The sequence below is a fragment of the Eumetopias jubatus genome, unplaced genomic scaffold (assembly GCF_037043125.1).
Source record: "Eumetopias jubatus isolate StellerSeaLion01/CBP00866 unplaced genomic scaffold, mEumJub1_p1.0 scaffold_8, whole genome shotgun sequence".
In the NCBI taxonomy this organism is placed as follows: domain Eukaryota; kingdom Metazoa; phylum Chordata; class Mammalia; order Carnivora; family Otariidae; genus Eumetopias; species Eumetopias jubatus.
The window spans coordinates 137,254,155-137,279,188 of NW_028274814.1; the positions used below are offsets into that span (position 1 = coordinate 137,254,155).

At 57.4% G+C, this 25,034-nt stretch overlaps 1 protein-coding gene across 2 annotated transcripts; it reads left to right on the plus strand.

Annotated features, from left to right (window-relative positions):
* Positions 1 to 1,744: 1,744 nt before the first annotated feature.
* On the plus strand, positions 1,745 to 25,034 carry PARVG (parvin gamma). 2 transcript variants are annotated; one of them, XM_028115722.2, is made up of 13 exons: positions 1,745 to 1,792; positions 3,265 to 3,359; positions 5,618 to 5,682; positions 7,454 to 7,556; positions 8,517 to 8,657; positions 9,578 to 9,693; positions 11,156 to 11,211; positions 13,558 to 13,580; positions 16,847 to 16,905; positions 17,103 to 17,171; positions 19,207 to 19,308; positions 23,210 to 23,282; positions 23,732 to 25,034. In XM_028115722.2, the coding sequence occupies exons 2-13, from the start codon at positions 3,281 to 3,283 to the stop codon at positions 23,839 to 23,841; spliced, it is 996 nt and encodes a 331-aa protein (XP_027971523.1). In that variant the 5' UTR covers positions 1,745 to 1,792; positions 3,265 to 3,280; the 3' UTR covers positions 23,842 to 25,034. The 2 variants fall into 2 exon arrangements, with proteins under 2 accessions (XP_027971523.1, XP_027971522.1); XM_028115721.2 differs by lacking the exon at positions 1,745 to 1,792 and adding an exon at positions 1,883 to 2,152.

The window sequence follows — 25,034 nt, forward strand, 5'->3', positions numbered from 1 at the left end:
GCCGCTGCTGTCTCCCGAGTCGTCCACGTTGGGCCAGATGTTTCCCGACCTCCCCTGAGGACCCCCCCCCCCCCCGCCGCGGTTTCTGCAGCCCTGGCCTCACCGACTGCCTGGGCGGGCGTTCTTGCCGCTGGCTTCCCCTGGGATTTGGCCAGTGGGAGGCCCCAGCAGGAAGGAGGGTGGGGGAGAGTGAGCGAGATCAGGGTGTTAGTTGTCCCTCTGCCGGGCCACCGTGGGTTGGCGTGCCCCCCTCTACCACAGCCCCTGGCTGGCGGCCGGCTCAGAGCTCCAGCCATCTCTTTCTGGGCTCTGGTGTCCTCCCTGTCCTCTGCCTTGCTGGGCTTTGGAGTTGCCCGTCTCGGGGGGCAGCACTGTCTCTTCTGGATTCCCTTAACCTGGCCCCAGCCAGTGCTTTATTAAGCACTCTTCAGTCCCCCATTCGGACATGCCATCTCTGCGGGGACTTGGCAGCACACTGACCCCCGGGCCACGCCGCGCCCGCCCCACTTGCCCAAACCAAGTGGGTGTGTGGGCACCACTGCTTCCCGGCCCACTGCGCCACAAACCCCGGGCTCGCACAGGGCCATCGGCGGGGGTGGGGGCGCCAGAAACAGAATCCTGCCCTTCTGTGTCTTCATCTGCAGGCGGAGAGGAAAGCAGCACCTGCCGCAGAGGCTGCCCCCAGTAAAATTAAAGCCCTTAGAGCGATGTCTGCTGCATCTTCAGTTACTCAATAAATATTAGCAGTAATAATCACTAATGCTTTCTGTCATTTTTGTAAGTTCTTGGGAGCTTACGAAGCAGGAACAACACCGCTTTCCTGCTCACGTGTGCCCTTGTTCCTGCTTCCCACCTGCTCTGCCCCTTTTCTGCCTGATTTGTCAGCATAGAAAGGGTGCTTGGCTTCCTGGTCCCTCAGCACAGTTGCTGCTGCCGTGAATACTCACAGGTTCATCCTGGCCCAGGAAGGTTCAAGTGCAGGACCCCAGCTTGGGTCTGAGCTGATCGCTGACTCTCCTGCCGTCCCGGGGCCTCTCCTTCTCAAACTCCTTAACACCTTTGCACGCACTGTTCTCTCAACCTGGAACATTCTCACACATCTCTAGCGGGCAAACTCTTACTCATCCATCAAGGCCCATTTCTTCTCTGGAAGAACTTCGTCCTCCAGGCAACAGTAGCCGGCTGCATTTATGCATAGAGTCCGCTTGGTGTCAGGCCTTGTTCTAGGCACTGGGACACAGAAGACCTTCAGAGCTGTGGTAAGGAATCCTAAAGACGACCGCTTTTAGATGATGCGGTTAGGGAAGGCTTCCTAAAGGAGGATGCATTTAAGCTGATGATGAAGGAACTTAGCCCCTTTAAAAGATGGGGCAGGGGCTTCTAGACAGAGGAAATAGTAAGGCATGTGGTGTGTTCAGGAAGCAGAAAGTCGGTCAACATGGCTGGGAGGTTTGGAGATGGGGATGGAGATCTAGCCAGCAGGTCCATCAAGGACATGCGCTGGGCTGTGCAGAGTAGATTTTATTTTAAGAACGATGGGATGCCATTGGTGGGTTTTGAGGGGTCTGGGACATGAGCATCCCAGGCAGGGGTTGGGGTGTAAGAGGCTGGCTGTGGGGCTCGAGCACAGAGGCTGTGGTCCAGGCCAGAGGAAAAGGGGAAGAGGGGTTGGCTGGGTGGGGCGTGGGGGTGGAGGGATGGCCCAAGGCAGGGCTTGAAGTTCCCTGGGGGTGGGGAGGTGGGGGTCTCTGGCCTCGGCGGCTGGCTGGCTGGTGCTGGCCACTTGGAGATGGTGAGGCCGGGGAGGGACTGGCTTGGGCTGCGTGGTGGGGAGGGGAGAGGGAGAGAGGGAAAAAAATTGCAGATCTAAGTTGCCTGCGAGGCATCTGAGGGCCAGGAGGTGTGGCTGGGTGGTTGGGGCTCTGGGGACACAGCTTTCCGGTGGGGCTGTGGAGGCAGCAGGCTCTGCGGCCCAGCGAGGAGGAAGCTGCATGCAGACGCCTCCGAGCAGGCCCTGCGGAAGCCACAGGCCTGGAGGAAGTGAGCAGCGCGTGGCCCCTCCAGCCCCCCACGGCTAGGAACTTAACTTTTATTTGGAAGCCAGTGATCACGAGCTACAAGCTTCATTCCCTGGTGTGAAGGAGGCAGCTGGGTGAGTCCTCCTGGCATCTTAGCTCACGGGAGCCCTCGGCTTGGGGCTTTCTGCCTCTCTCTAAAGCTCGGGAGTCAGAGCTCAGTGAGGGAGGAATCCCGGGGGCTTGTGGAAACGGACCCCAGAGGACACAGCCTCAGCTGAGGCTGCACAGGGAGGGAGTCGGGCCAGGCGAAGCCCTGAGCCCCTCTGCCCCTCCGGTCCCCCAGGGTTAGAAGCAGCCATTCCTCCCTCCTGGGGCCGGACAGGCAGACGGGCACCATCCCACTGCGTAGCCAAGCGGGCAGCCTCCCTTTCCCCCTGCCACCTCCCCTGAGCTTCATCCAGCGTGTGGGGAAGAGAGGGCACCCGGTTTCAGCTGAAGAAACTGAGGCCTGGGGCAGGGAGGGGCTGCCCGGGGCGGCTGACGGCTTGAGGTCGTTCTAGCTCTGTCCACTCCAGTGCCTTCGGTGAGCTCGGAGTCCGGCCCTGTCTGTAAAGATCTTTGGGGCCAGAAAGGGAGGGGATTTGTCCAGAGTCACAAAACGAGAATGAGGAGGAGCCAGCCTGGAACCTGGGCCGCCTAACCCCCAGGCAAGGCTCTTTCCTCTTCTGTGGCCGTGTCCTTTGAACTGAATCCTGTCCAAAAGGAGCTTGGAGGCCTATCCAGGGGGTAGGGTTGGATCCTCGCCTCAGGGCAGGATGGAGCTGCCAGCAGTGCCCTGGTCCCTGGGCTGGCTGCTAGGGTGATGGGGAGGCTGCAGCCCCGGTGAATGCCCCCATCTTTGGGGGCCTCCCTGGGGGCTATAGCTGGCCACCATTCTGATGCATGACACCCCAGCCCCAATGTCTGTTTGGGACCAGAAACGCTGGGGGAAGACGCAGGGGGTGAAGAGGGTGGCTGAGCAGGAGAGGAAGTGAGCCTAGGGGAACAGGAAAGAGGCCAGGGCCGGCTTCTGAATCTGCCCGGTCCCGCGGGGGGTGAGCCCGGCCCCCTGCCCATAGTGAATACGCGGAGGGGGCTGCACACACTCTGTAAATGTTGACCCCTCCCGTGCTGGCACGAGCAATGAGACCCCCCCCAAACCACAGAGAGGTCGAGGATGATAGCCTTCTATTCCCTGCACCCCCAGGGCCAGCAAGGGACAAATGGAGTCAGAGTCCTTGTACAACCTGCTGCAGCTCCCTAAGGTGACGGGCCCGCCGGCGGAGGAGGAACTCCCACAAGGTGCCGTGTCCAAGTGGGGCTGGGGGTGCGGACAGGGCGGGGGAGGTAAGGGTCTGCACGGGAGGAGCCCAACAGGCAGGTCTGGGCGCTGTCTTGCTTTCCAAGTTGTCATCTGCTTCTGCCTTCTGCTTCATCCTTGACAGCCGCCTGCCCCCGCTTCCAGAAACTTCGGCAGGCATCCCCATTCCCCTCATGACCGCACATCTCAGGTTGATGGTGATGTTAAGAGGAGATTCCAACTGCTGCTATTTATTTAGTAGCCTGGGTCCTTTTGCAAAGGGGGGGTGGCCGTAGGACGGGGGAATTCCGCAAGTCTGTTTTCTGAGCTTGGGGAGCTTGTGGCCGCTGCCCCTGAAACCTCCCTCCCGGGAGACGGTCGGAAAGGACAGGGCAGGTGCCCCAGGCCGTCCTCACCCTGTTGCAGAAAGAAGCAAAATAGGGAGCAGCCCAAAGGTCCTGTTCAGCAGGGGCTTTAAGCGAACTCACTGGAATTTATGTCACCTTTCAAACCTAAGTGTGATGACGGAGAGAAAGGGTAAGATAATAGAAGTGAAAGAGCAGAATGCAACTTGATCGAGATGCTGTGAAGACAGCCTTTCGAGATAGGCACTGTGGCCGAGAGACCCCTGGGGGCGGTGAGCGAGACCCTGGCGGCCGGGCGGGGTGGGGGGGCAGGTGTGGGGGTGGCCCAGTGTCACGAGGCTGACTTCCTTTGCTGTCCCGGGGCTCTCTGTTCATAGAGGGTTTGAGGCTGGAAAGTGTCATGAGCAAAACTGCTGTTAGCAGTAGGGTTCAGTTATTTGAAAAAATATTTATTTTTTGTTTTACAGTTGATTTAGAAATACTTGAAGTACTGGCAGGCAGAGCTGGAACGTGTGATGATTGAGAGCGGCAGGGCACCTGCTCAGGGAAGGGGTGGGGTGGGGAACCCACCCACTCCCCAAGCGTTGGTCCAGAGTCGGCTGGTGCCCAGCGGGTTAGATAGCCCTCCTTCTTGTCGGGAGATATGGGGCTGGGTAGTACTTGAAGGTTTTCAGAACGCCTAGGAAAAGTCCCCAGCTGCGTCATATGAAGACAGAGGCATTGCATTTTGTGAATTTGGGCAAGGCAGTCCCCACAAGGTGACTTAGTTTCCCCCATATTCATTGAGACTAAATGATCTTGCAGTTCCCTCTCAGCCCTGAAAAGGGTGGGTTCTGTGAGTCTAGAATGTCAGGAAGCTGCTGACCAGGATCCTGGGGCTCGGAGAGTCAGCCGGGGTGGCCTCCGGGTCCTGCCCACACCAGGGAGCCAGAGAGATGCAGGAGGACTCCTCCTCGACCCCTTGGTGCTCAGCCTCTGGGCTTGTGTGAACCCTGCATCTTCTTTTTTTTTTTTTTTAAGATTTTATTTATTTATTCGAGAGAGAGAGAATGAGAGCTAGAGAGCACGAGGGGGAAGAGGGTCCGAGGGAGAAGCAGGCTCCCTGTGGGACTCGATCCCGGGACTCCAGGATCATGACCTGAGCCGAAGGCAGTCGCTTAACCGACTGAGCCACCCAGGCGCCCAACCCTGCATCTTCTTAAGTGGGTAGATTTGCCAGATAAAACACAGGAGGCCGAGTTAAATTTGAATTTCAGACAAGAAATAGTTTTTCAGGCTAGGTATGTCCCCAAAATATAAATATTGTTGTGCCTGAGGATGAGCTGGTGCTCCTGAGGGAAAAGAGAGGGAAGGGCGTTTAGGGTGTGGCGGGAACAGGTTGGCAAAGGAAGAGGCGTGGAGGACCAGGCGTGTCTGGGAAATACGAGTCGCTTTAGATGTTTGATGCTCAGGGTGTGTGTGTGTGTGTGCGCGCGTGCGTGTGTGTATCCGTGACTGTGGGTGTGCGCGCGCGTGCATGTGTGTATCCGTGACTGTGGGTGTGCGTGTGTGCGTGTGTGTATCCGTGACTGTGGGTGTGTGCGCGTGCGTGCGTGTATCCGTGACTGTGTGTGCGCGCGTGCGTGTGTGTATCCGTGACTGTGGGTGTGCGTGTATCCGTGACTGTGTGTGTGTGCATGCGTGCGTGAATCCGTGACTGTGTGTGTGTGTGTGCGTGCGTGTGTGTATCCGTGACTGTGTGTGTGTGTGCCTGCACATGTGTGTGTGTATGTGTGAAGCACAGGACCAAATATCCCTCGTGTCAAGGTGCCTGCATACAGGTGACCTGCAGGGAGGGAGCTGCCCAGCTCCCTGCAGTGTCCCCACACATGTGTCATGCTCACCTCTGCTTCCAGGGGAAAAGAAGAAATACCTGCCCCCCACTTCCCGGCAGGATCCCAAATTTGAAGAACTACAAAAGGTATGGCAGCTTTCTGTGGTCTCTCCTGATTTCTCTGGAAGCAGTCTTTTCATCTTCTTGGGGTGGGGACAGCAGGCCACCCCCCCCGACCTCAGGCCAGCGGTGGTGACCCTGCAGGTCCCTGGCAGACCTGTTGAATGACTACATGAAAGAACATTTATTGAGCACCGACTGTGTGCCTTTACATAGATGATCCCAGCAAGCCTCACGACGGTCAAGAGGCATCTGCTGTTTTGCATCCCATGGAGCGAATAGTGAGGCTCGGAGGGGTGACCTGACCAGTGGGGGACACATGGCTGGCCAATGGCTGCCCAGAACTGGAGTTTGACCCAGGCCCCAAACTGTGTGCCCTTTCACCTGTCTGAGGCAATGGAGAGCTGGCAAAATGGGCAGGAACGGGCGTGAGTCACCCAGGTCACCCGGTTTCTCCATGGCTCTGAGTCTGCTGCTGTGGCTGCTGGACCAGCTGAGCACAGGCAGGCTCAGGCCTCCGTTCTCCTCCACCCTCCTTCTCCAGTCTCCACATGGCCTTTCTGTTGCCTCCTCCAGGGAGGCCTCCTGGCCTATACCGCCTTCCACCCCCAGACTGTGGCCATTTCCCATCCCTTCCTTTCTGCCTCCCGTTCCCTCGCTCCCTCCATCAGGCACTGGGCTGCAGGGTAGAGCCAGCACGGTCCCGCCTGGGAAACCTGATGGGGCACTGAAACGTCTTAGTTTGGGCTCCCCCAAGAGCTGATCCTGAGATAAGGGTTTGGGTGTAAGTAGTGAGTTGGCAGGTAATAGAGGAGACAAGGAAAGCAAGAAGGGAAGGGAGATGGGGAGGGAAGGGGCCCCTGGTGGAAACTGAAGCCTGCTAGGCCCCTCTGGGAGCAGGTGCGGAGGTGGAGGCGCTTGGCGGGGTTTCCTCACCAGCTCTGGCGTAGCTGGCGCTGCTCCCTTAAAGGCACAGGGCTCTGCTTCCTGCCCTTCTGGCCTGTTGAGCCCAGGCAGGGTGGGGCGCCCAGGCAGAGTTGCAGAGGGGGTGCCCCACAGCCGGAAGTCTGGGGGATCGGGTGGGACACCCACAGCCCCTGTGCCGGTGTCCTGGGGCTGCCACCACTAAGTACCATGAACCACGTGGCTTAAAACAAGGGGAGCTGATGGTCTCCCAGCCTGGAGGCTGGAAGTCCTAAGTCAAGGTGTGGGCAGGGCGGTTCCTCCTGGAGGTTCTGAGGGGGAACCCATCCCAGGCCTTCCTCCCGCCATCAGAGGTCTCTGACAACCCTTGGTGTCCCTTGGCGTGTAGACGAGCCACACCAATCTCTGCCTCCTTGTCACGGGGCCTCCTCTGTGTTCCCAGTATCATGTCCTTCCTCTCCTGAGCTCTTACCAGAGGGGCCTGCTTCGTGTCCAGATTTCTACCAACAGCCTCTTCGAGGCAATTTAGGCTTTTCCTATCAAGGGCCTTCAGAGCTCTTACCAATTATCCAGTCCCACAGCCACCTCCCCACTTACAGGTACCAGTTACAGTAGCTTCCTGGCACCGACACCTTGCACAGGACAAAAGACAGTCCCACCACGCCCTGGTCCCTGGGAGCCCAGAGTGGGCCCCTAACTCAGCCTGGGAGAGCAGAGAGGGCTTCCCAGAGGAGGTGACATTTGACCTGGCCTTGAAGGATGGGTAGGAGTTGGCAGGTGGGAGGAGGGCATTCCAGGTTGAGGTCAGAACTGAGCCAGGCGGGGGACCAGGTGAGGAGTGGTCCCGGGTCAGCCGTCCTCTTGGGGTCTGCAGGTGCTAATGGAGTGGATCAATGCCAAGCTCCTCCCTGAGCACATTGTGGTCCGCAGCCTGGAGGAGGACATATTTGATGGGCTCATCCTGCACCACCTTTTCCGTAAGTGGCAGCTCCCAGGGCTGCGCGGGTCTGGGCCCCAGCCCCCCAGACCGGCCCCACCAGGCCCCCAAGGGTGGGCTCCTCACTCAGCTTCACTCTCCTGCCCCCTGCTGAGTGTCATGTATGGAGCACCTGCTGTTTATAGGCTGCTGTGGATAACAAAAGAACACAGGCCCCTGGCCTCGGGCTGCCCCCCCGCTGCTGGAGAAGACAGGCCAGCAGTGAGAGCACCAGGGCGGGTAGAGGCGGGCTGGGCTCCTGCCCCGGGGGGGCCCTGTCTCAATCTGGAAACACCTAGTGCTCCCCAGGTTGCCTCCACTCTCAGGGCTGCCTCCTGGCCCCAGACAGGACCCCCACCCTGCCCCCAGGTACCCTACCCCCTTGCTGTTGAGATGTCAGGTTTGGTCTACACACCTGCCTTCTGCACAAAACTGTGAGGTCCCAGAGGGCTGGGGTGGGCCCGATTCTGGTCCTCAGCCGGCCTGGGAGCCCTTTGTAGTTGGCTACCGAATGATCCTACCAGCCCCTTCCCCAGCACCTGCCATGGAGCAGGTGCGGTTAATCCTCAGAAAAACTCTATCCTGTTAGTGTCCCCATTTTACAGACGAGGAAACTGAGAGGCCTAGTCACTTGTCCAAGGTCTCAGAGTGAAGAAGGCGGCGGAGTCAGGATCTGAGCCTAGGAGTCTAGGCCACACTGCCTTGCCGAAAGGAGGTGCACAGAGCTATGCAGAGGGCTAAGGGAGCAGGCACAGGGTGGTCAAGGTGAGGGGCCAGTGGAGGGCAGCTCAGAGGGTGTGGGCTTGCTCAGGTCACACAGCTTATGGAATGGGGGGTCCCCCAGTGCCCTCCCCTTCCCCCCACACGGTCCTCCCCCCTCCCTCCCCCTCCTCCCTCTTCAGTTTCCCTCCACCTCTCCCCCAACTCCTTCCCTGGCTCTCCCGCTCTCTCCTGCCCTTAGAGATGCTGACCGGGCTCAAGCTGGAAGTGGAGGAGATGGCTCTCACGGCCCCGAGCCAGAGGCGCAAGCTCGAGGCGGTTCTGGAGGCCATCAACGGCAGTCTGCAGGTGGAGGAGCGGCAGCTCCAGTGGAGCGTGGGAAGTAAGTGGGGCCTCGGCTGGGGCAGGGTCCAGAGGAGGGTGGGGGGCGCCTGGGTCCCTTTGCACCCATGACCTCTGTTCACCCAGCAGCTGTGCTCACCTGCCTTTGGTATGGGGACACCCCGGGGACTTGGAAGAAGCACGGCCTCCTGGGCAAAGTCGTGCACCTGTTGGGACTGCCGCGGTGTGGGCGGCATAAACTTGGTCAACCATGCAGCCCCTGTTTGGATCCCAAGCACCGCGAGCCCCCGCTTACCTTGTCAGATGGGTGCTGCCAGTCCTCTTCCATTAATTGGTTTAAGTTACACCTGCAGAGCTGGCTTGTGGGGAACAAGCGTGAGCACAGCACCCAGACCCGACCCCAGCCCATTAGTGGCTCAGTATGACCTTCCCGCCATTCGGAGCCCCACATTCCTCCCATTTTCCAGATGAGAACACTGAGGCAGAAAGGGGTTCGGTACCTTCTCCAGGGCTGGGGGTGATGAGGGAGCTGTTTTCAAGCCCAGTTTTGGTTGGGTCTCATGCCACTGCCTTCACCACTTGGTTTAAAGACTCACTTTCAATGACCAATGGGTATAATGTTGGCCCTGAATTAAGTCACACTCATCTGAATCCAGTAGTTTCTCTGGCTGGGACCCCACTGTAGGGCATCGGGTTACGCACAACTGTCAGCAGGGACTGCCTCTGAGACTGAAGCCCCGCCCACACGGTGCCTTGTGCTGCATTCGCAGAGCGGGGTGACAAGAGCAAAGGGTGACTGTTTTGGGTTCAGAATGAGTGTCTCCAGAACTCTGCCTTCCAGAAGTCTGGACGCAGAGCTCCTTGGTCTTCAGAGGGTGGTTGTGACCACAAAGAGAGCTCCATGTGGCCCCAGGTTTGGGCAGCCCCTCAGCTCTGACCTGTGCCGCCCCCCCCCCCCAGCCATCTTCAGCAAGGACCTGCTGGCCACCTTGCATCTGCTCGTGGCCCTGGCCAAGCACTTCCAGCCCGACCTGCCCCTTCCGACCAACGTCCAGGTGGAGGTGATCACCATGGAGGTACGAGTCTGGGCCTCAGGGGACCCCTGTGTATAGGCTGAGCATTTTGGGTCCATATCACCATACCCTGGATTGGGGGTGCTGCATGGGAGGGGGCTGACCCTCCCTTGAGATAGATCACATCCCTCCAGGACAGCCATGGGGGCTGGGCTGGAGCTGTGGGTGGAAGATGTCGAGAGTCCAGGGGGGCCATAAGTAGGTCTGCGGTCTGGCCAGTCCCACCTGCCTCAGTAGATAGCATCTGCTGGTGGGGGCGGTGTTAGGAAGGTCCTGGCTGATGGCAACCATGTCACATGGGCCATAAGTGGTCATCTGTTCATGGCCTTTTGGGAGCCTTCACAGCCTTGGCCCATAGTGCTGCAGTGTTGTCCCTTGGTCACTATGGATGGCTGTGACTATGCAAGGGAGCCTTCTCAGGTTTCTCCACCTGCACCTCCACCTCCACCCTTGCTCTAGCACACTCACAACTGGTGCTGAAGTTCATGTCCCTGGAACCCACGGCTTCTCCCTCAGGCAGAATTTGAGCGCCACAAATGGGCCCCCACCTACTCCTGCTCTCCATTACTCCTTCCCCCAACCTCCGAGTACCTGGTGAGCATTGGGACTTCCTGTCTTCGAGCTTACCGTTCACTCAAGTGAAATCATTCTTACTTTTTTCAAAACCATTGATTGAAATTCTCTACTAAATAGTGTTATGACTTTGTTTATCATTCTTATGTAAATCAGAGGTGACTTTATTCCTTCACTCCTTCACTTATTCATTCACTCATTCATCAATCCATCCACCCACCTGTCCACCCGCCCCTCTGTCCACATCTATCCATCCATCCACCCACCCACCCCTCCACCATCCATCCACCATCCATCCATCCATCCATCCTCCATCCATCCATCCACTCATCCATCCATCATCCATCCATCCACTCATCCATCCATCCATCCACTCATCCATCCATCTTCCATCCATCCATCCACTCATCCATCTACTCATCCATCCTCCATCCATCCAACCACTCATCCATTTACCCATCCATCTACCATCCATTCATCCATCCATCTCCACTCATCCATTGATCGATCCATCCATCCATCCATCCATCCATCCATCCATCCATCCATCTGTCCATCCACCCATCCATCTGGTCATCATTCATTCATTATTCAGATCAATTCATGTTCTTTGACTCCCTACGAGCCAGGCACTGGATGAGACTCTGGGGATATCTGGGGAACAAGACAGACATTGTTCTCATCCGCATGGGGCTCAAGGCTCATGAAAAAGAAAGACATTGAGCCAGGCCACAGTGATGAGAGCTGTCCAGGAACCACCTCTGAGGAGGGGATGAGGTAGAGTGAGCTGGGCTCCTTGGTGCTGCTCTGGCAACTACAGTCTGTTAACGGCTGGCATGGGTCCCTGAGTTTTCTGGAATTACTCAATTTCTGCCCCTTTTTTCTTTCTTAGAGCACCAAAAGTGGTCTGAAGTCAGAGAAGTCAGTGGAACAGCTCACTCAGTGCAGGTGAGGGAAGAACCAGAACCGCAGAGAGGCCAGGTTATGTTTTTTCAAGGACGGGCAGTGGGGCCTGAGGCCAGGTCCAATCTACCTGCCCTTTGAGGGAGGGGCCCTCACACCTCCCTAGCTTCCTCCCAGCCCCCAGAGGGCCTTGCCGACCCCTCAGGCCTGCTGGGAGCCCTTCCATCTTGCTGGGCCTCACAGGGCATGGCCCCTTATGGGCTGTTAGGCATGCCCACCCCTGCCAGCTCATTTCATCCTCTGCACAACCCAACAAAACAGGCAGAATTGGGGTTAGAAAAGGGGCTGTGGCTCCCAGTCCTGAGGTCACACCACAGCCATTGTGGGCCAGGAGGAATCCAGAACTGGGGTCAGAGGACCCCGATGCCATGTTGGTTCCCCTTTGCCTGGTGCCCAAGCGCTGGATATGGGTGAGGGAATCATCCACGGCAGGAAGATGCTGCAGTTGAGCACAAATGTTATAACAGGGTGAAAGAACCCTGCTGGCCTCCCATTGCCCAGAGACGAGCACACCAAACACTCCCTCATACCACCAACATTTATTGAGCGCCTACTGTATGTGGGGCAGGAAGCTCTGTCCTTGGGTGTCCATGTCAGTCAGCTGTTTACCTGTTTACCTCCCGTCTGTCTGTGCAAGCAGGATGCTCAGCCAATGAGCTCTTCCCTCTGCCCTCCTGGAGGGAAAGGCTCTCCCAGGCAGTGCTGGCCAGGTCTTTCTGGGTTGGTCTGAGAGTGGGCCTCTTGCAGGAGGTTGTAGGTTCTCCTTTCTCATCTAACATTTGCTAAGGGCCCACTGTGTGTGGGGTGAGCTGTGTAGCTCCTGTGACCCGTTTGACCCTCACAGAGCCCAGCTCGAGGAGTCAGTTCACTCCAGCTCATAGGGTTGGCACGCAGCCCTACCTGGGCTTAGCTCCCCCTCGGTGGTATATGAGCTGTGTGACCTTGGACAAGTCACCTCCCACCATGTTGAGCCTCCGCTCCTCTGAAAAATGGACACCATTCCTACCTCGTGGGCTGCTGTGAAGGTTATAAGTAATGTGTGCTTGGGGGCCTTCCTCCACCTGGACTCCCTCCAACCCTGGGGTCCCTCCAGTCTATGGCTCCTGTGGGGAGTGGAAAGTTGATGACCAGTGTCCGCTGTGACCCAAGCATGTGTGCTGAGCAGGGCAAAGATTAGGAGGAGGCTGACTTTTGCTGGTCCCTCATGCCAGGGGGTCCAGTTCACACGCAGGCCCGTTTAACCTTCCCCAGGGCACCCCGGGAAGAAGCCTTGCTCCCCTCTGACTCAGTGAGGCTGAGTGACCTCGCAGTCACTCAGCTCCTCGGCGACCCTGACCTGGCTCCTCCTCTGAGCCAAAGCTTCAGGGTCTGGAAATGAGTCTGGGGAACTTGAGTGGGAAGGTGTCATCTGTTCATGATGCCACATTCCTGCCCCGCTTGGGGTCCTACAATCATCCTTCTTCACCCCTTTATGAACTTGGAACTCTGTGATGGCTCCCCTCGGCTCCCAGCCGGTGTCTTGGGCAGCACGGGGGTGTCTCTCCCTCTGGCACCCTGGTTCATGCTGATGAGCTCCGGGTCTCTGCTTTAGGCTGCCCACTCTGTCCTGCACAGCCAGTCCCCTGCTGAGGGCCGTGGTCATGGCAGGGCGGGGGTGGGGGGGGCACCTGGCTCCCCTGGGACCACCTAGCCTGCCTTGGGCCCACACCCTTGCTTCTCAGGGGCGGGGCTGGCATGGAAAATTTAACACAAAGTCAAAGGAAAATGATTCAAAACAAGAAACACAGAGTGAAAGAAGCCAGACCCAGAAGAGTGTGTGCTGTGTGATTTCACCGACACGGACTCCCCGAACAGGCAAAACGCATGCACAGTGGGAGGGATCAGAGCAGTGGTAATCCTGGTTGGGGGGTCATGGGGGCGGCGGAGGGGAGAGCACGTGGCGGTGCTAAGAAGGGTCTCTACCTCTTTGGAGTGCTGATCCCACAGGGGATATGTAAAAATGCACCCGTGATATACAATTTGTGTGTCTCATTGCACGTATGACGCCTCCCGCCCCAACAAAAATGACAACCACAGAAATGACAAAAGCCAGACATAACTCAGTGCGGAAACCTCCAGGGAAGGGTATGGTCCTCTTTCTGGCTGTTTGCTCTGCACAAGGACCCTCCCTGCCTGCTTACGAAGCTGCGGGGGAAGAATGAGCCCACCAGCTTCGTTGTCAACTCTGCCCGTGCCAAGTCTTGTCATATGAAGAAACTAGATGTCTGAGGATGGTATATATATATTTTTTAACCATTTCTTTGCCTTTTTCCCCCTACAATTTCCCTTTAGCACAGACAAGGACCAACCTGCGAGTGAGTACTATTGTATCTTAAGGAGATCTGTTCCTCTCGGGCGTGTGTTGACACAGATGTGATGACGAGGGGTGACTTGCTGGGTGTTCTCACCCCCTTTGTGCCCTGCTATGTGTACCTCGAGCCTTCTTCTGGTCCATTTGTCCCTCCTCCTGTCAGTCCGTCCCTGGATCTGGCTGTTTCCTCTCCTGGTATTGCTCGTGTGGGGGAGAGATTTATAATCCCCACTGGTGGTGACTGTGGGGCTGTTACACACACGTGTGGACTCTGGAGCCAGATGGCCTGGGTTCGAACACTAGTGCTTCCTCTCGGCAGCTGTGCGGACCTGGGCAAGTGCCTTAGCCTGTCTGTGCCTCAGCTTTCTCATCTGTAAAGTGGGATTAATGACGGCACCCACCTCTTGGGCTGGTGATGAGGGTTGAAAGAATTTGCAAATGCGCTTAGCACAGCGTGGGTACCTCATCGTGGCTGGTCTGGGACGTGGCCGCTGCTCTCGTGACAGACCTCTTCACCCATTGACTGGTCCAGCCATTCCTTCCTTCCTTCCTTCCTTCCTTCATTTTTTATAATTGTTTATTTTAGTTTTCTTTCTTCTGTTTTTTTTTGGTATTGATGTGAACTCGTGGACTTTTTTTTTTTTTTTTTTTTAGAGAGAGAGGGAGGAGGTGGAGGGAGAGGGAGAGAGAATCTTTTTTTTTTTTAAAGATTTTATTTATTTATTTTGACAGAGAGAGACACAGCGAGAGAGGGAACACAAGCAGGAGGAGTGGGAGAGGGAGAAGCAGCCTTCCCACTGAGCAGGGAGCCCGATGCAGGGCTCGATCCCAGGACCCTGGGATCATGACCTGAGCCGAAGGCAGATGCTTAACGACTGAGCCACCCAGGCGCCCTGGGAGAGAGAATCTTAAGCAGGCTCCCCACTCAGTGCAGAATCCAATGTGGGGCTTGATCACATAACCCTGAGATCATGGCCTGAGCCAAAATCAAGAGTCAGATGCTTAACCGACTGAGCCACCCAGGCACCCCCAGAACGTGTAAATTTTTATTTGTTCCATATGTTTTAATCAGTGCAGTGTTTTTCTTTTTTATGCTGACATTGTACCATCTATAGCCGATGAGGATTTTATTTATTTGTCAGAGAGAGCACGAGAGCACGCACAAGCAGTGGGAGCAGCAGAGGGAGCGGGAGAAACAGAATCCCCACTGAGCAGGGAGCCCGATGCGGGGCTCGATCCCAGGACCCTAAGATCATGACCTGAGCCGAAGGCAGACGCTTAACCGAGTGAGCCACTCAGTGTCCCTCATTCATTCATTCTGCAGCCGGTTGGCCTGATTGGCTGTTCATCCATCCATCCAACCACCCACCCTTCTATTCATCTCTCCATCCATCCGCCCACCCCACCTCCTATCCATCTCTCCATCCATCCGCCCACCCCACCTCCTATCCATCTCTCCATCCATCCGCCCACCCCACCTCCTATCCATCTCTCCATCCATCCGCCCACCCCACCTCCTATCCATCTCTCCATCCATCCGCCCACCCCACCTCCTATCCATCTCTCCATCCATCCGCCCACCCCACCTCCTATCCATCTCTCCATCCATCCGCCCACCCCACCTTCTATCCATCTCTCCATCCATCCAACCACCCCACCTCCTATCCATCTCTCCATCCATCCGCCCACCCCACCTTCTATCCATCTCTCCATCCATCCGCCCACCCCACCTTCTATCCATCTCTCCATCCATCCGCCCACCCCACCTCCTATCCATCTCTCCATCCATCCAACCACCCCACCTTCTATCCATCTCTCCATCCATCCGCCCACCCACCAGTGCATCCATCATCCAACCATCCCAACATGGTTTTCCTCCCAAGCCCTCCCCACTTAAGACACATTGCTGTGTGGGACGGGGGTTCCATGAGGGGCACCCCACCTGGAGGGCTGGAAATAATGGCTTATGAGGGGCTTCTGAGAACAGGCTGAGGGAGGATGTGTGGGGGAGGGAAGGAGAGGGGAGGTGCAGGGAGGCTGGTGTGTGTGTGTGCGCGCGCGCGTGTGTGTGTGTCTGTGTGTGTGTGCATGTGTAGGGCAGCATGAGGACAGGGCTGTTGCTCAGGGAACAGAGCTTGCTGGGGGGGGCAGCGTGAGGGTGGGTCACACGGTGAGGGGCAGGGACAGGGAGCAGGACCTCCTCACAATGCTTTTCTAGCACATTCACGCTGTTCTGGCTCCTGTCAACTGAGCGCACGTTTGCCTTTCATTTCCTGGCTCCTTTAGGGACACAATTCCCCTGAGCACGGGCCAAGGGGTCTGGAAGGAACCACTGGTGTTTCCACTATGTTTATGGGTGCCTTTGGAAGGGCATGATGCTATCTGGTGCTACCTCTCCCTTTCACTAAAGAGGGAACCGAGGCCCAGAGAGGTGAAGTGACTTGCTCAGGGTTGCACAGCTGCTGAGTGGCAGAGTCGGAAGGTAATTTCCACTAGCTAGCTGGGGCATTTGGTGCCTGAGGACTGGTCTCCCCCAGGGAGATGCGTGGGCTGCAAATATTAGGAAGACAGCTTGTGGGAAAAGGGCATTCATCCGAGGACTCTGGTGTCTGAGGCGGGCCCAGGGCCTGAGCTGCTGAGCTGCCAAGATGCCTCTTTTGTTCCCGAGTCTCACAGGCATGACTCAGCTGCTGAGGGTGCTGGCCTTTTGCATGGTGCAGGGCTCGATGTCCTCATTCTGCCAATCCAGAAATGCTGGGGAGGAGAGCGATGGGCCGAGTGTCCGTGTGGGGCTGGCCCCTGCTCAGCCACCTATGTCTGCTCTGGAACCTGTGGGCAGGGCAGGGGACTGGGAGGAGGTAGGGCAGCTTCCCGAGGACGGGATGGTGGCGGAGCAGACACCTTAGGCATCCACTACAGAAAGGAGGACCATTAGTGAAGCCCTACTGTGTGCCCAGCCACCAAGCCAAGTGTGTTATGTGGCCCCAAATTTCATCTCTGCAATGACCCCATCTAGTAGGTATTATCAGCCATACTTTGCAGATGAGGACACCGAGGCACAGAGAGGGGAGGCAGTTCTTCCTGGGCCACACAGCCAGTGGAGCAGTGACCCAGACAGACCCAGGCCCGTTTTTTAAATTCAAGAACCCGGAGGTAGAACGACAGCTCCCTCTGGACTGGGGACCCTGAGAAACTTGTATGGAAATACAGTCCCTGTTTGGCCCAAAGATAACGGCATGGTAATGAGGTGTTTATTGGATCTGTCTGCAGAGGACGTCTTTGATGAATTATTTAGGCTGGCTCCGGAGAAAGTGAACACGGTGAAAGAGGTAAGAGAGATCAAAGCTCCCAGTTGCCCTCCTGCTTGTCCACCCTGAGTCCTGGGGGATGAAGGGGAAGGAACAAGGCCCTCACTCCTCACCTGCTGTGCTTCGGGCACCGCGCAAGGGGCTTTCTGTCCCCTCCCGAGCAGGAAGTTGGCAAACCGGAGCCCTGAGCCTTAAGGTCCTTGTCCTTCCTCGGGTAGGCCATTGTGAACTTTGTCAACCAGAACCTGGACCGCCTGGGCCTGTCTGTGCAGAACCTGGATACCCAGGTAGGGACTCAGGCGTGGGGCCCCCGGGCAGGGAAGGGCCATGGGGTGCAAGTTGGGGAAGAGGGTCCTGCGGGGCCCTGAGAGCCGGGGCCTACCGTCGTGTGGCCCAGGATGTGTTGCCTCTCAGAGCTCTGGGCTCCTCCTCTCTAGTGGTGGGGGGGGTATTGCTGGGAGGTAGCCTCACCAACCAGGGACACTGCAGGGATCTTGCGAGGCAGGGACTGTGGGTTCCCCCATGCAGTTGGAGCCCCCCTCGTGTGACTGCATTTGCTCACGGTGTCATGTGCCCGGCGCTGCCTTAGAGCCTCTCTGGGCCCAGCCCGGCGCAGCTGACTTCACCGAGTGCTGCCGTGGGGCAGGAGCAGAATCTTACCCAGTCAGCCGTGTGCAGGGGGCCACAGCCTTCCACGAGGATACTGTGCACCCGTAATGTCCCCTCAGCACAGAGGGGAACGGAGAAGCTGAGAGGCTAATCGTCAGCGCAGGGCCTTCGGGGGGCGATGGAGCCTGCTGGCCACTGGCCTCAACCACCTGCCACCCTGTTTCCGCCCATGCAGCGTGGTGGCCGTGGGCGAGTGAGGTGGAAGGCAGGTCTGGCCCCCGGTGGGCCAAATGGCTTATGGCGATCTTAGCCAGAGCTGCTGACTTCCGACACGCCTGGCATTAGCCAGCGAGGGACGGGGTGCCAGCTATCTAAAGGCAATAAAGCCCTCACTATGTGCCAGGCCCTGAGCAAAGTGCTTTACATCCAGGAACTCCTGAATCCTCCCGGCAGTCCCTGCGGGGGGAGCAGATACTACCCCGTTTTATAGATGAGGACACTAAGACACAGAGATGTCGATGAACTCATGCAAGGTCACCCAGCGATAGAGCAGAGGACCTGGGATTTGAATCCAGGGTGCTGAGGCCACAGTTTATGCGCCTCACCACGTCTCATGGTGGCCACAGGAGAAGCCCGTGTGTGATGTGGTGTGGTGACGTGGTGGGCTAGCGATACCAGGCTCTGGACCGATGGGTACCAGATGGACACGTGTGGCCTGGGCTTCAAGGACACCTCCTTCACACGATCTGTGTGGCCTTGGGTTGGACTTCTCTGAACGTCAGCCTCCTCTTCTTTTAGTATGAGTTTAAGGAGACCAGCCTCATAGAATTGGGAGCAATAAATAAGATGAGGAGCCTCTGGTGTTTACCGTAGGACCTGGTACACTGTGGACATGCCATAAATGCTGAATTTGGGGTTTTATTATATCTTATGTGGGGATATAAGGATGATCCTGTAGGTTTCCATTTTACCTGCTTCTCATTTTTCTCTCTCCCTTGGTGAAGGAATGGCGTTCGGAAAATAATGATATGTGGGAGCACTGTATGTAGAGACTGTCGGATAAAGGGAGAAGTTGAAGTCCCTGGTATTTTGGGGGTATTACCAGAGAATACCAGCAGAAAAGATTTCAGACCGAACTAATAACATCGGAAGAGACCTAATGTGAGGAAATTCTATTAAGGCCTTCGAGTGGTGGTTTTCCCTCCGATAGCTAATCTTGTGTTTTGTATCTTTGAAGAGATTGAGTAAGATTATGCTAGGATATGATATGCTGGTGGTGGGCTGACGGCTTTATCTCTGAACGTACAGCCCAAACAGGCAGAAATATTAATGTGGCAGCCAGCAAAATGAGCCCCGTGTGCTATTCTCTGCCTCTTCCGGAGGAATAATTTTACACTCAACTCTGTTTTCTCCTGTGCTCCTGTAGCTCATGGATCAGTATGTGGTTTAAAAAGCGATATTCAGCTATCTCACAAGATAATGTGTAAAGAACCTATTTTATGGAGCGTGTGGTCTGTGCCAGGTGGCCAGTGAGTGCTTGCTACTTGCTGTCGCCGATGTTTACAACACACTGCAAAGGTCGGGGATGTTGTCTTTAAGTCTCAGAAAGACAGCTGAGACTCAGAGAGGTGTGTGCCTCCTGCAGCGCCACACAGTCCGCGGGAGGCAGAGCGGGAGCCCTGGGCCGTCTGCCTCCAACACTCTCCTCTGCAGTTTGCAGATGGGGTCTTCTTACTCTTGCTGATTGGACAACTGGAAGGCTTCTTCCTGCACTTGAAGGAATTCCACCTCACTCCCACCTCTCCTGCGGAAATGGTAAGTTTTCCAGAGGTTTCCCTGATGTAGACCTTATGGAGTTGGCAATACCAGTCTCCTTATTCACTTCCAGGTGAAGTGAAGGGTGGAGGGGGAGTTTGTTTGGTTGTCCATATATCTACCCATCCATCCACCCATCTACCCAATTCATCCACCCATTCACCTTTCTGCCCATCCATTTATCTGTCTGTTTATCTACTCATCTATCCATCCATCCATCCATCCATCCATCCATCCATCCATCCACCCTCACACATATCCATTGACTTGCCTATTTGCCCATCCACCCAATTCATCCACCCATTTACCTACCTGCCCATCCATTCATCTATTTATCTACTCATCTACCCACCAACCCACCCACCCACCCACCCATCCACCCACCCACCCACCCACCCATCCATCCACCTTCACACCTCTCCATTGACTTGCGTATTTGCCCTTCCACCCACTTCATCCATCCGTTCACTTGCCCACCGATCCATCTATCTGCCTACTTATCTGCTCATCCATCCATTCACCTGCCCATTCATCCATCCATCCATCCATCCACCCTCACACCTATCCTTTGACTTGCCTATTTACCCATCCACCCAGTTCATCCACCTGTTCACCTGCCCACCCATCCATCCATCCATCCATCCACCCACTTATCTGCCCATCCATCCATCCATCCATCCACCTATCCAGCCCCCATCTGCCACCTGATCCTTCATTTCTTGAGGTCCTGCTTGGTGTCAGGCTGTGGCGTGTGGGTCATAAAGACAGTCCCACACAGCTCCTATTTTTGAGGGCCTTTTAGTCTATACCCACTGTACTCTCAGTGAGGTGTGGTTCCCCAGGGCCACGGTGAAGAGTGTTGGTTCCGGGTGGGTGGGTCCGTTGGGGACCCGGAGGAAGGAGTGGCTGCTATGATCTGAAGGAGCCTGGGAGGGCATAAGAGGTGACACATGTTGTTGATCAGCGTTTGCTTTGCAGAGTGAGGGCACCCCAAGGGGCGGGAACAGAGCATCAGCAAAGGCTCAGGTGTGGACAGAAGCACGGAAATCTCGGGGTTGCATCATCTGTGGTTTGCGCTGCTGCAGGGGTGGGCCAGGGCGTGGCAGGGGTCGGGAGTCCCCCTGTGGCCCCTGCAGGCTGGCAGGCTGCTTGGGGGATGGTTACACCAGTCCAGGCAGGGGGTTCTGCGTCCTAACTGGGGAAGCCGGGGAGAGGATGACAATGCTGGTGGCTTGCCTGAGTCCCCACGCACAGCCTCCCCGCCTGGCGGGCTCCTGTTCCTCTGCTCTGCTCTTCAGCCCGCCAGCCTCCCCAGCCTTCCCACGGGGTGCCACAGTGCTAGAGCTCCTCGCGCTCTCCCTGCTCGGGGTATCGCCCAGGCTGTTCCCCTGCCGGGAAGGCCCCTTCCACAAGAGACATCGATCTGCCAGTGAGGGCAGAGGATTCTCACTACTCTGCAGATGAGGGGCAGCACTGGACCCCGTCATCCGGCCCCACGTCGGGGCAGACGTGGCAGAGGAAGCAGAAGCCTCAGTCTGGTCCCTGCTCCACCACCAGCTCACGGGCTGCACCTCGGGCTTCTCGTTTCTTCCCTGTGGGCTCACAATCCCCGCCCTGCCCACCCCTCAGACCACCCAGACGGAGTCTGGAGGGTCACAGAGGGGAAGCATCGAGGGCGGGTGGTCCCTGGGGCCCCTGGCCTGCTCGGGACCGGCCAGGAGTCTTCGTGAGCATCAGCCCTACCGGAGGTGATGCTGGGGGCGTGGCTGAGATGTGCTAGAGCACTGGGCAGGTGGCGGCCTGCCCAGGACCCCAGGTGGCCTGCTTAGCTCTGTCCACGCCACGGCCGCTGTAGCCCGCTGGGAGGCACCCCCTTTATCTCTCCACAGCAGTGGCTCCTTCTGTAGAGCGGGAATACCAAGCAGGGCTGCAGGCCAGTTCCCAGGGCCAGCCTTGGGGCCATTTGTGGGAGAAGGAAAGATGTCTGTCCCCTTTGGCCTGCCTGTGGCCCTGGGGAGGGTGAGAGCCATAGTCCTGGGGACGGATCAGACCTGTGCTGGGCCACTGGGAGGGCCAGGAGGGTCAGAGCCCGGCCAAGGTGGCGGTGCTGACCCTACAGCCAGAAGGCAGAACACGGAGGTGGGGGAGAAGGCAGGAAGATGGAACAGCACGGGCCACTCGCAGGCCGGGGAGCCTGGGGAAGGGGCTCAGAACCGGGACCCAGAACAGCACAGGTGTCCCCTCTTTGTTACTCGGGTGTTGGGCTTCATGGGACTTCAGAGCCTCTGCCCAGGATTCGGCACACTCGCAAACCCCAGTTACAAGCCAGGGACAAGCGTTCTTACTCCTGATGTCCCTGGGGGCCGTGAGCCCGCTCTAGCCACCGATTTGAGAACCAACTTCCCAATCTGAGCCACACTGCATACAGGGGGCGAGAAGCAGCCTCTTTGCTCAGACCCAAGGATGAATTTTTGTAGGACATTGTAGGTAACCTTAGCCGCAGGAGCATATGATCAAAATGCCAAAGAGGTCATTAGCTGGAGGGCGGGGACCACAGCCCTCTCCGCCGGTGGGACACCCGAGGAGTCGTACGTAATCTTGGCAGAGTGGTCCCTCAAAATTGGATGCTTTATTCTCAGATCTTCCTTGCCACTGGTGTTTATGTGAGGCTGTCATCCCTTCCAGGAAGACAAGTGAGGGACAGAGGGAGGGAGGCGACCGTCTGCTCTGCAGAAATCAAAACACCGGCACAGGGAATCATGGGCTTCCTTCCACATTCAATTATTTCTCCCCGGGAGGATTTGAGCACATCCTCCTGGATTACAACCTTCCCTCAGCTCCGTGCAACGTGGTGGTTTTACTTTTATAATCTCAAGCCGTGCACGGAAGGGAAGTGACACCTGGGGTAGAGCATGCTGAGACGTCTCTGGAGACTGCAGGGCTCAGGTCGAGTATGGGCTTGATGAGCTGAAGCAAGTGTGATCATGTTTATAGTGTCAAGAGACGGTTCTAAGGGCACCAACTCCATGAGGGCAGGGAGGGGGTCTGGTTTGGCCCCTGCTACACGGCCAGCCCATAGTAGATGCTCAATAAATGTATTTTAAATGAGCGAGTAGACAAAGTGTTTCCAAAACACTGGTCCCACGAGGTGCTCCACGACAAGTGGATCCTATGGTCAAACAGCTTGGGAAACCGGCTTTAGACCTGCTTCGCCCCACACCAGGCTGCTGCCCCCAGGAGAAGGGCAGGGTCTTTTTGGTTGTATTGAGGCCCAAGGGAGAAACTAGCCACGAATAGGGAAAACCCCACTAACAGAGTGTGTGCTTTGAGCCAAGGGCTGTCCGGGCTCCCTTGGGCTCCCACCCAGCACCCCAGATCAGGACACGGGGGAGATGGTGGTGACTCCACTCTGCAGGTGAGCAAGGTAGGTCCAGGGGTGTCAAGCCACTTGCTGGAAGTTACCCCATGAGCAGGGATTTGAACCCACGAGTCCCTTAGCGTGGGCGGCTGCTCCAGCCTCCAGCCCACTTTGCACGGACATCAGAGTGAGACAGACCTGGTCCTGCCACTTTCCATCTTGCAAGCTCGGGTGAGCCCCTTGGCCACTCTGCACCTTGCTCTCCTTAGCTGTTTCCGATGGGCCCTCTGCTGCCCACGGTGCTGGGGCTCCATCAGAAAAGGCCAGGATAAACCTGTGTTCTTTTCCCTGCCTAAGTCCCCTTGCCTGGCAGGACTTACCTCTAGGTGTCACCTCCACCAGGAAGCCTTCCCTGACCTCTGGACCGGATGCCCCTCCCCATAACTGCCTCCCCACTAGAGGTGGCCTCCTTGAAGTGTGAGGCCTGGGGCTTGGGGGCCTGGGCCTGGGTTGGGGCTAACATCTGGTGGGGTCTTACCACAGCTGCACAACGTCACCCTTGCCCTGGAGCTGCTGAAGGACGAAGGTCTGCTCGACTACCCCATCAACCCCGAAGGTGAGCGCGTGGAGCATGTGGGTGCTGCGGTGTCGGGGGACAGCCTATGTCGGGGTGGTCCTCTTGCTTGGCACGGGGCCTTCCCACGACGGAAAGATGGCTTCCACCCACCCTGCTGGAGGAGGGGGCCTGGGGAGAGGACACAGGGGGCTGGGGACCCTGGGGCAGGCTGTCCAGATGGATGAGACCTTGAGGAATTATATGTGGGGGGCACCGCAAGAGGGGTGCAGGGGAGGACTGGGGGGGAGAAGGAGGGAGGCAGGGCCATGTGATGGGTCCCGGGACTCAGGCCTAGTGTGACCCACCGTCCTGTTTGACCCCGGGTTTAGCACTGACGTCCCGTGTCCCAGGAAGCCCCTCGGTCCTGGGCCAAGTGGGACTGTGGTCACCTCCCCCTCCTCGCCCCGGCCGAGGCCTCACCGGCTGTCCTGCTCTCCTCTGGCCCGCAGACATTGTGAACAAGGACGCCAAGAGCACGCTGCGGGTCCTCTACAGCTTGTTTCGAAAGCACAAGCTGCAGGAAAGCACGGATAGCTTGCCCCGTGGACCCCCCAATTAGCGGTCGCTGCCCCCAGAAGCTGCTTCTCGGAGCCCGCCTGCCTGCAGCAGCAGCAGCAGGAAGACCCACTGCCCCCGAGGGACCCGCCCCACCGCACGGCCCGTGCCCCCCGTTTCCTGTGTGTCTGCGGCGTGCCGGCCCCACCCCCACCCCCATTCCCGTGTCCATCTGAGTATCTTTGAATTCCGCAGGCAGGCATGGAGGTGTTTTGAGCCACCCCCTGGCCTCACTCAGTTAATATTAACAAGTATTATTTCTGGGAGGGATCTGGGGAGGCCGTAGTGTCCTGGGAGAGACGGTTCAATCTGCTTGTGTACGAGCTTGCCCCCCACCTCCCCCCCAGTGCAGCTCCCCTTCCCACGGGCTGGGCATGGAAGGTGCTCGGAGTCCCATCTCCGAGGGCACCCATGGGGGCCGCTGAGAGCCCAGTGATGCTGACCTTCACTCGGGCTCCAGGGCCTGACCTTGGGAGCAGAAAGGACTCTCGGGTGTCAGGGCAGATGGCCAGAGGCCCCAGCCTGCCCACAGTTAGCTATTGCTAGCCTGTCTCTCCCTCAGGGGGATGGACGTGGCTCCAAAACCAAGCCCCCGAGCCCCTTGGGGCAGTTAAGTGGGTTACTTGCCAGAGGAACCGTGGGCCAGGCCCAACCCCACAACGGTGGCAGAGAACCTTGCCCAGAAATCCCGAAGGAGAAATCTTTGTGGTCTCCCAGTCTGTCCCAGGGAGGGGACTTGCTCTCTCTCTGCTGAGACTTGGCACTTGCTGCCTATGTTTCTCGAAGAATAAGTCCCTGGAGGAGTGTTGACCATGGCCGTCCTAGTAGCCGACGTGGGGGGGGGAACCAACCAGGACAAGGCACAGGGGGCAGGGAGTCAGGCCTGGCGGGGGAAGGCTGAGGTGGGCCCCACGGGGCTGCCGCTGGGCTTCTCCCCTGCATTCCCAGCTCAGGACCCCCATCGAGGACAGAGCCTGCTAGGTCTGGGGTCATCACAGTTTGACGGCCTTGGACTTGGGGAGGGGCTTTGCGGTAGGGGGCTGGTGTGGGCCAGGCCATCTCTGCTCCCTGGGGCCACTGCCGCCGCTGTGCCCATCGGGAGCATCACCTGTGCCTCCTTATCCTCCGGAATATCTCCTGCTCTGAAACCTCCTTTGTCTGATATTAATACAGCGAGGTATCTTTTCCGTCTTTCTA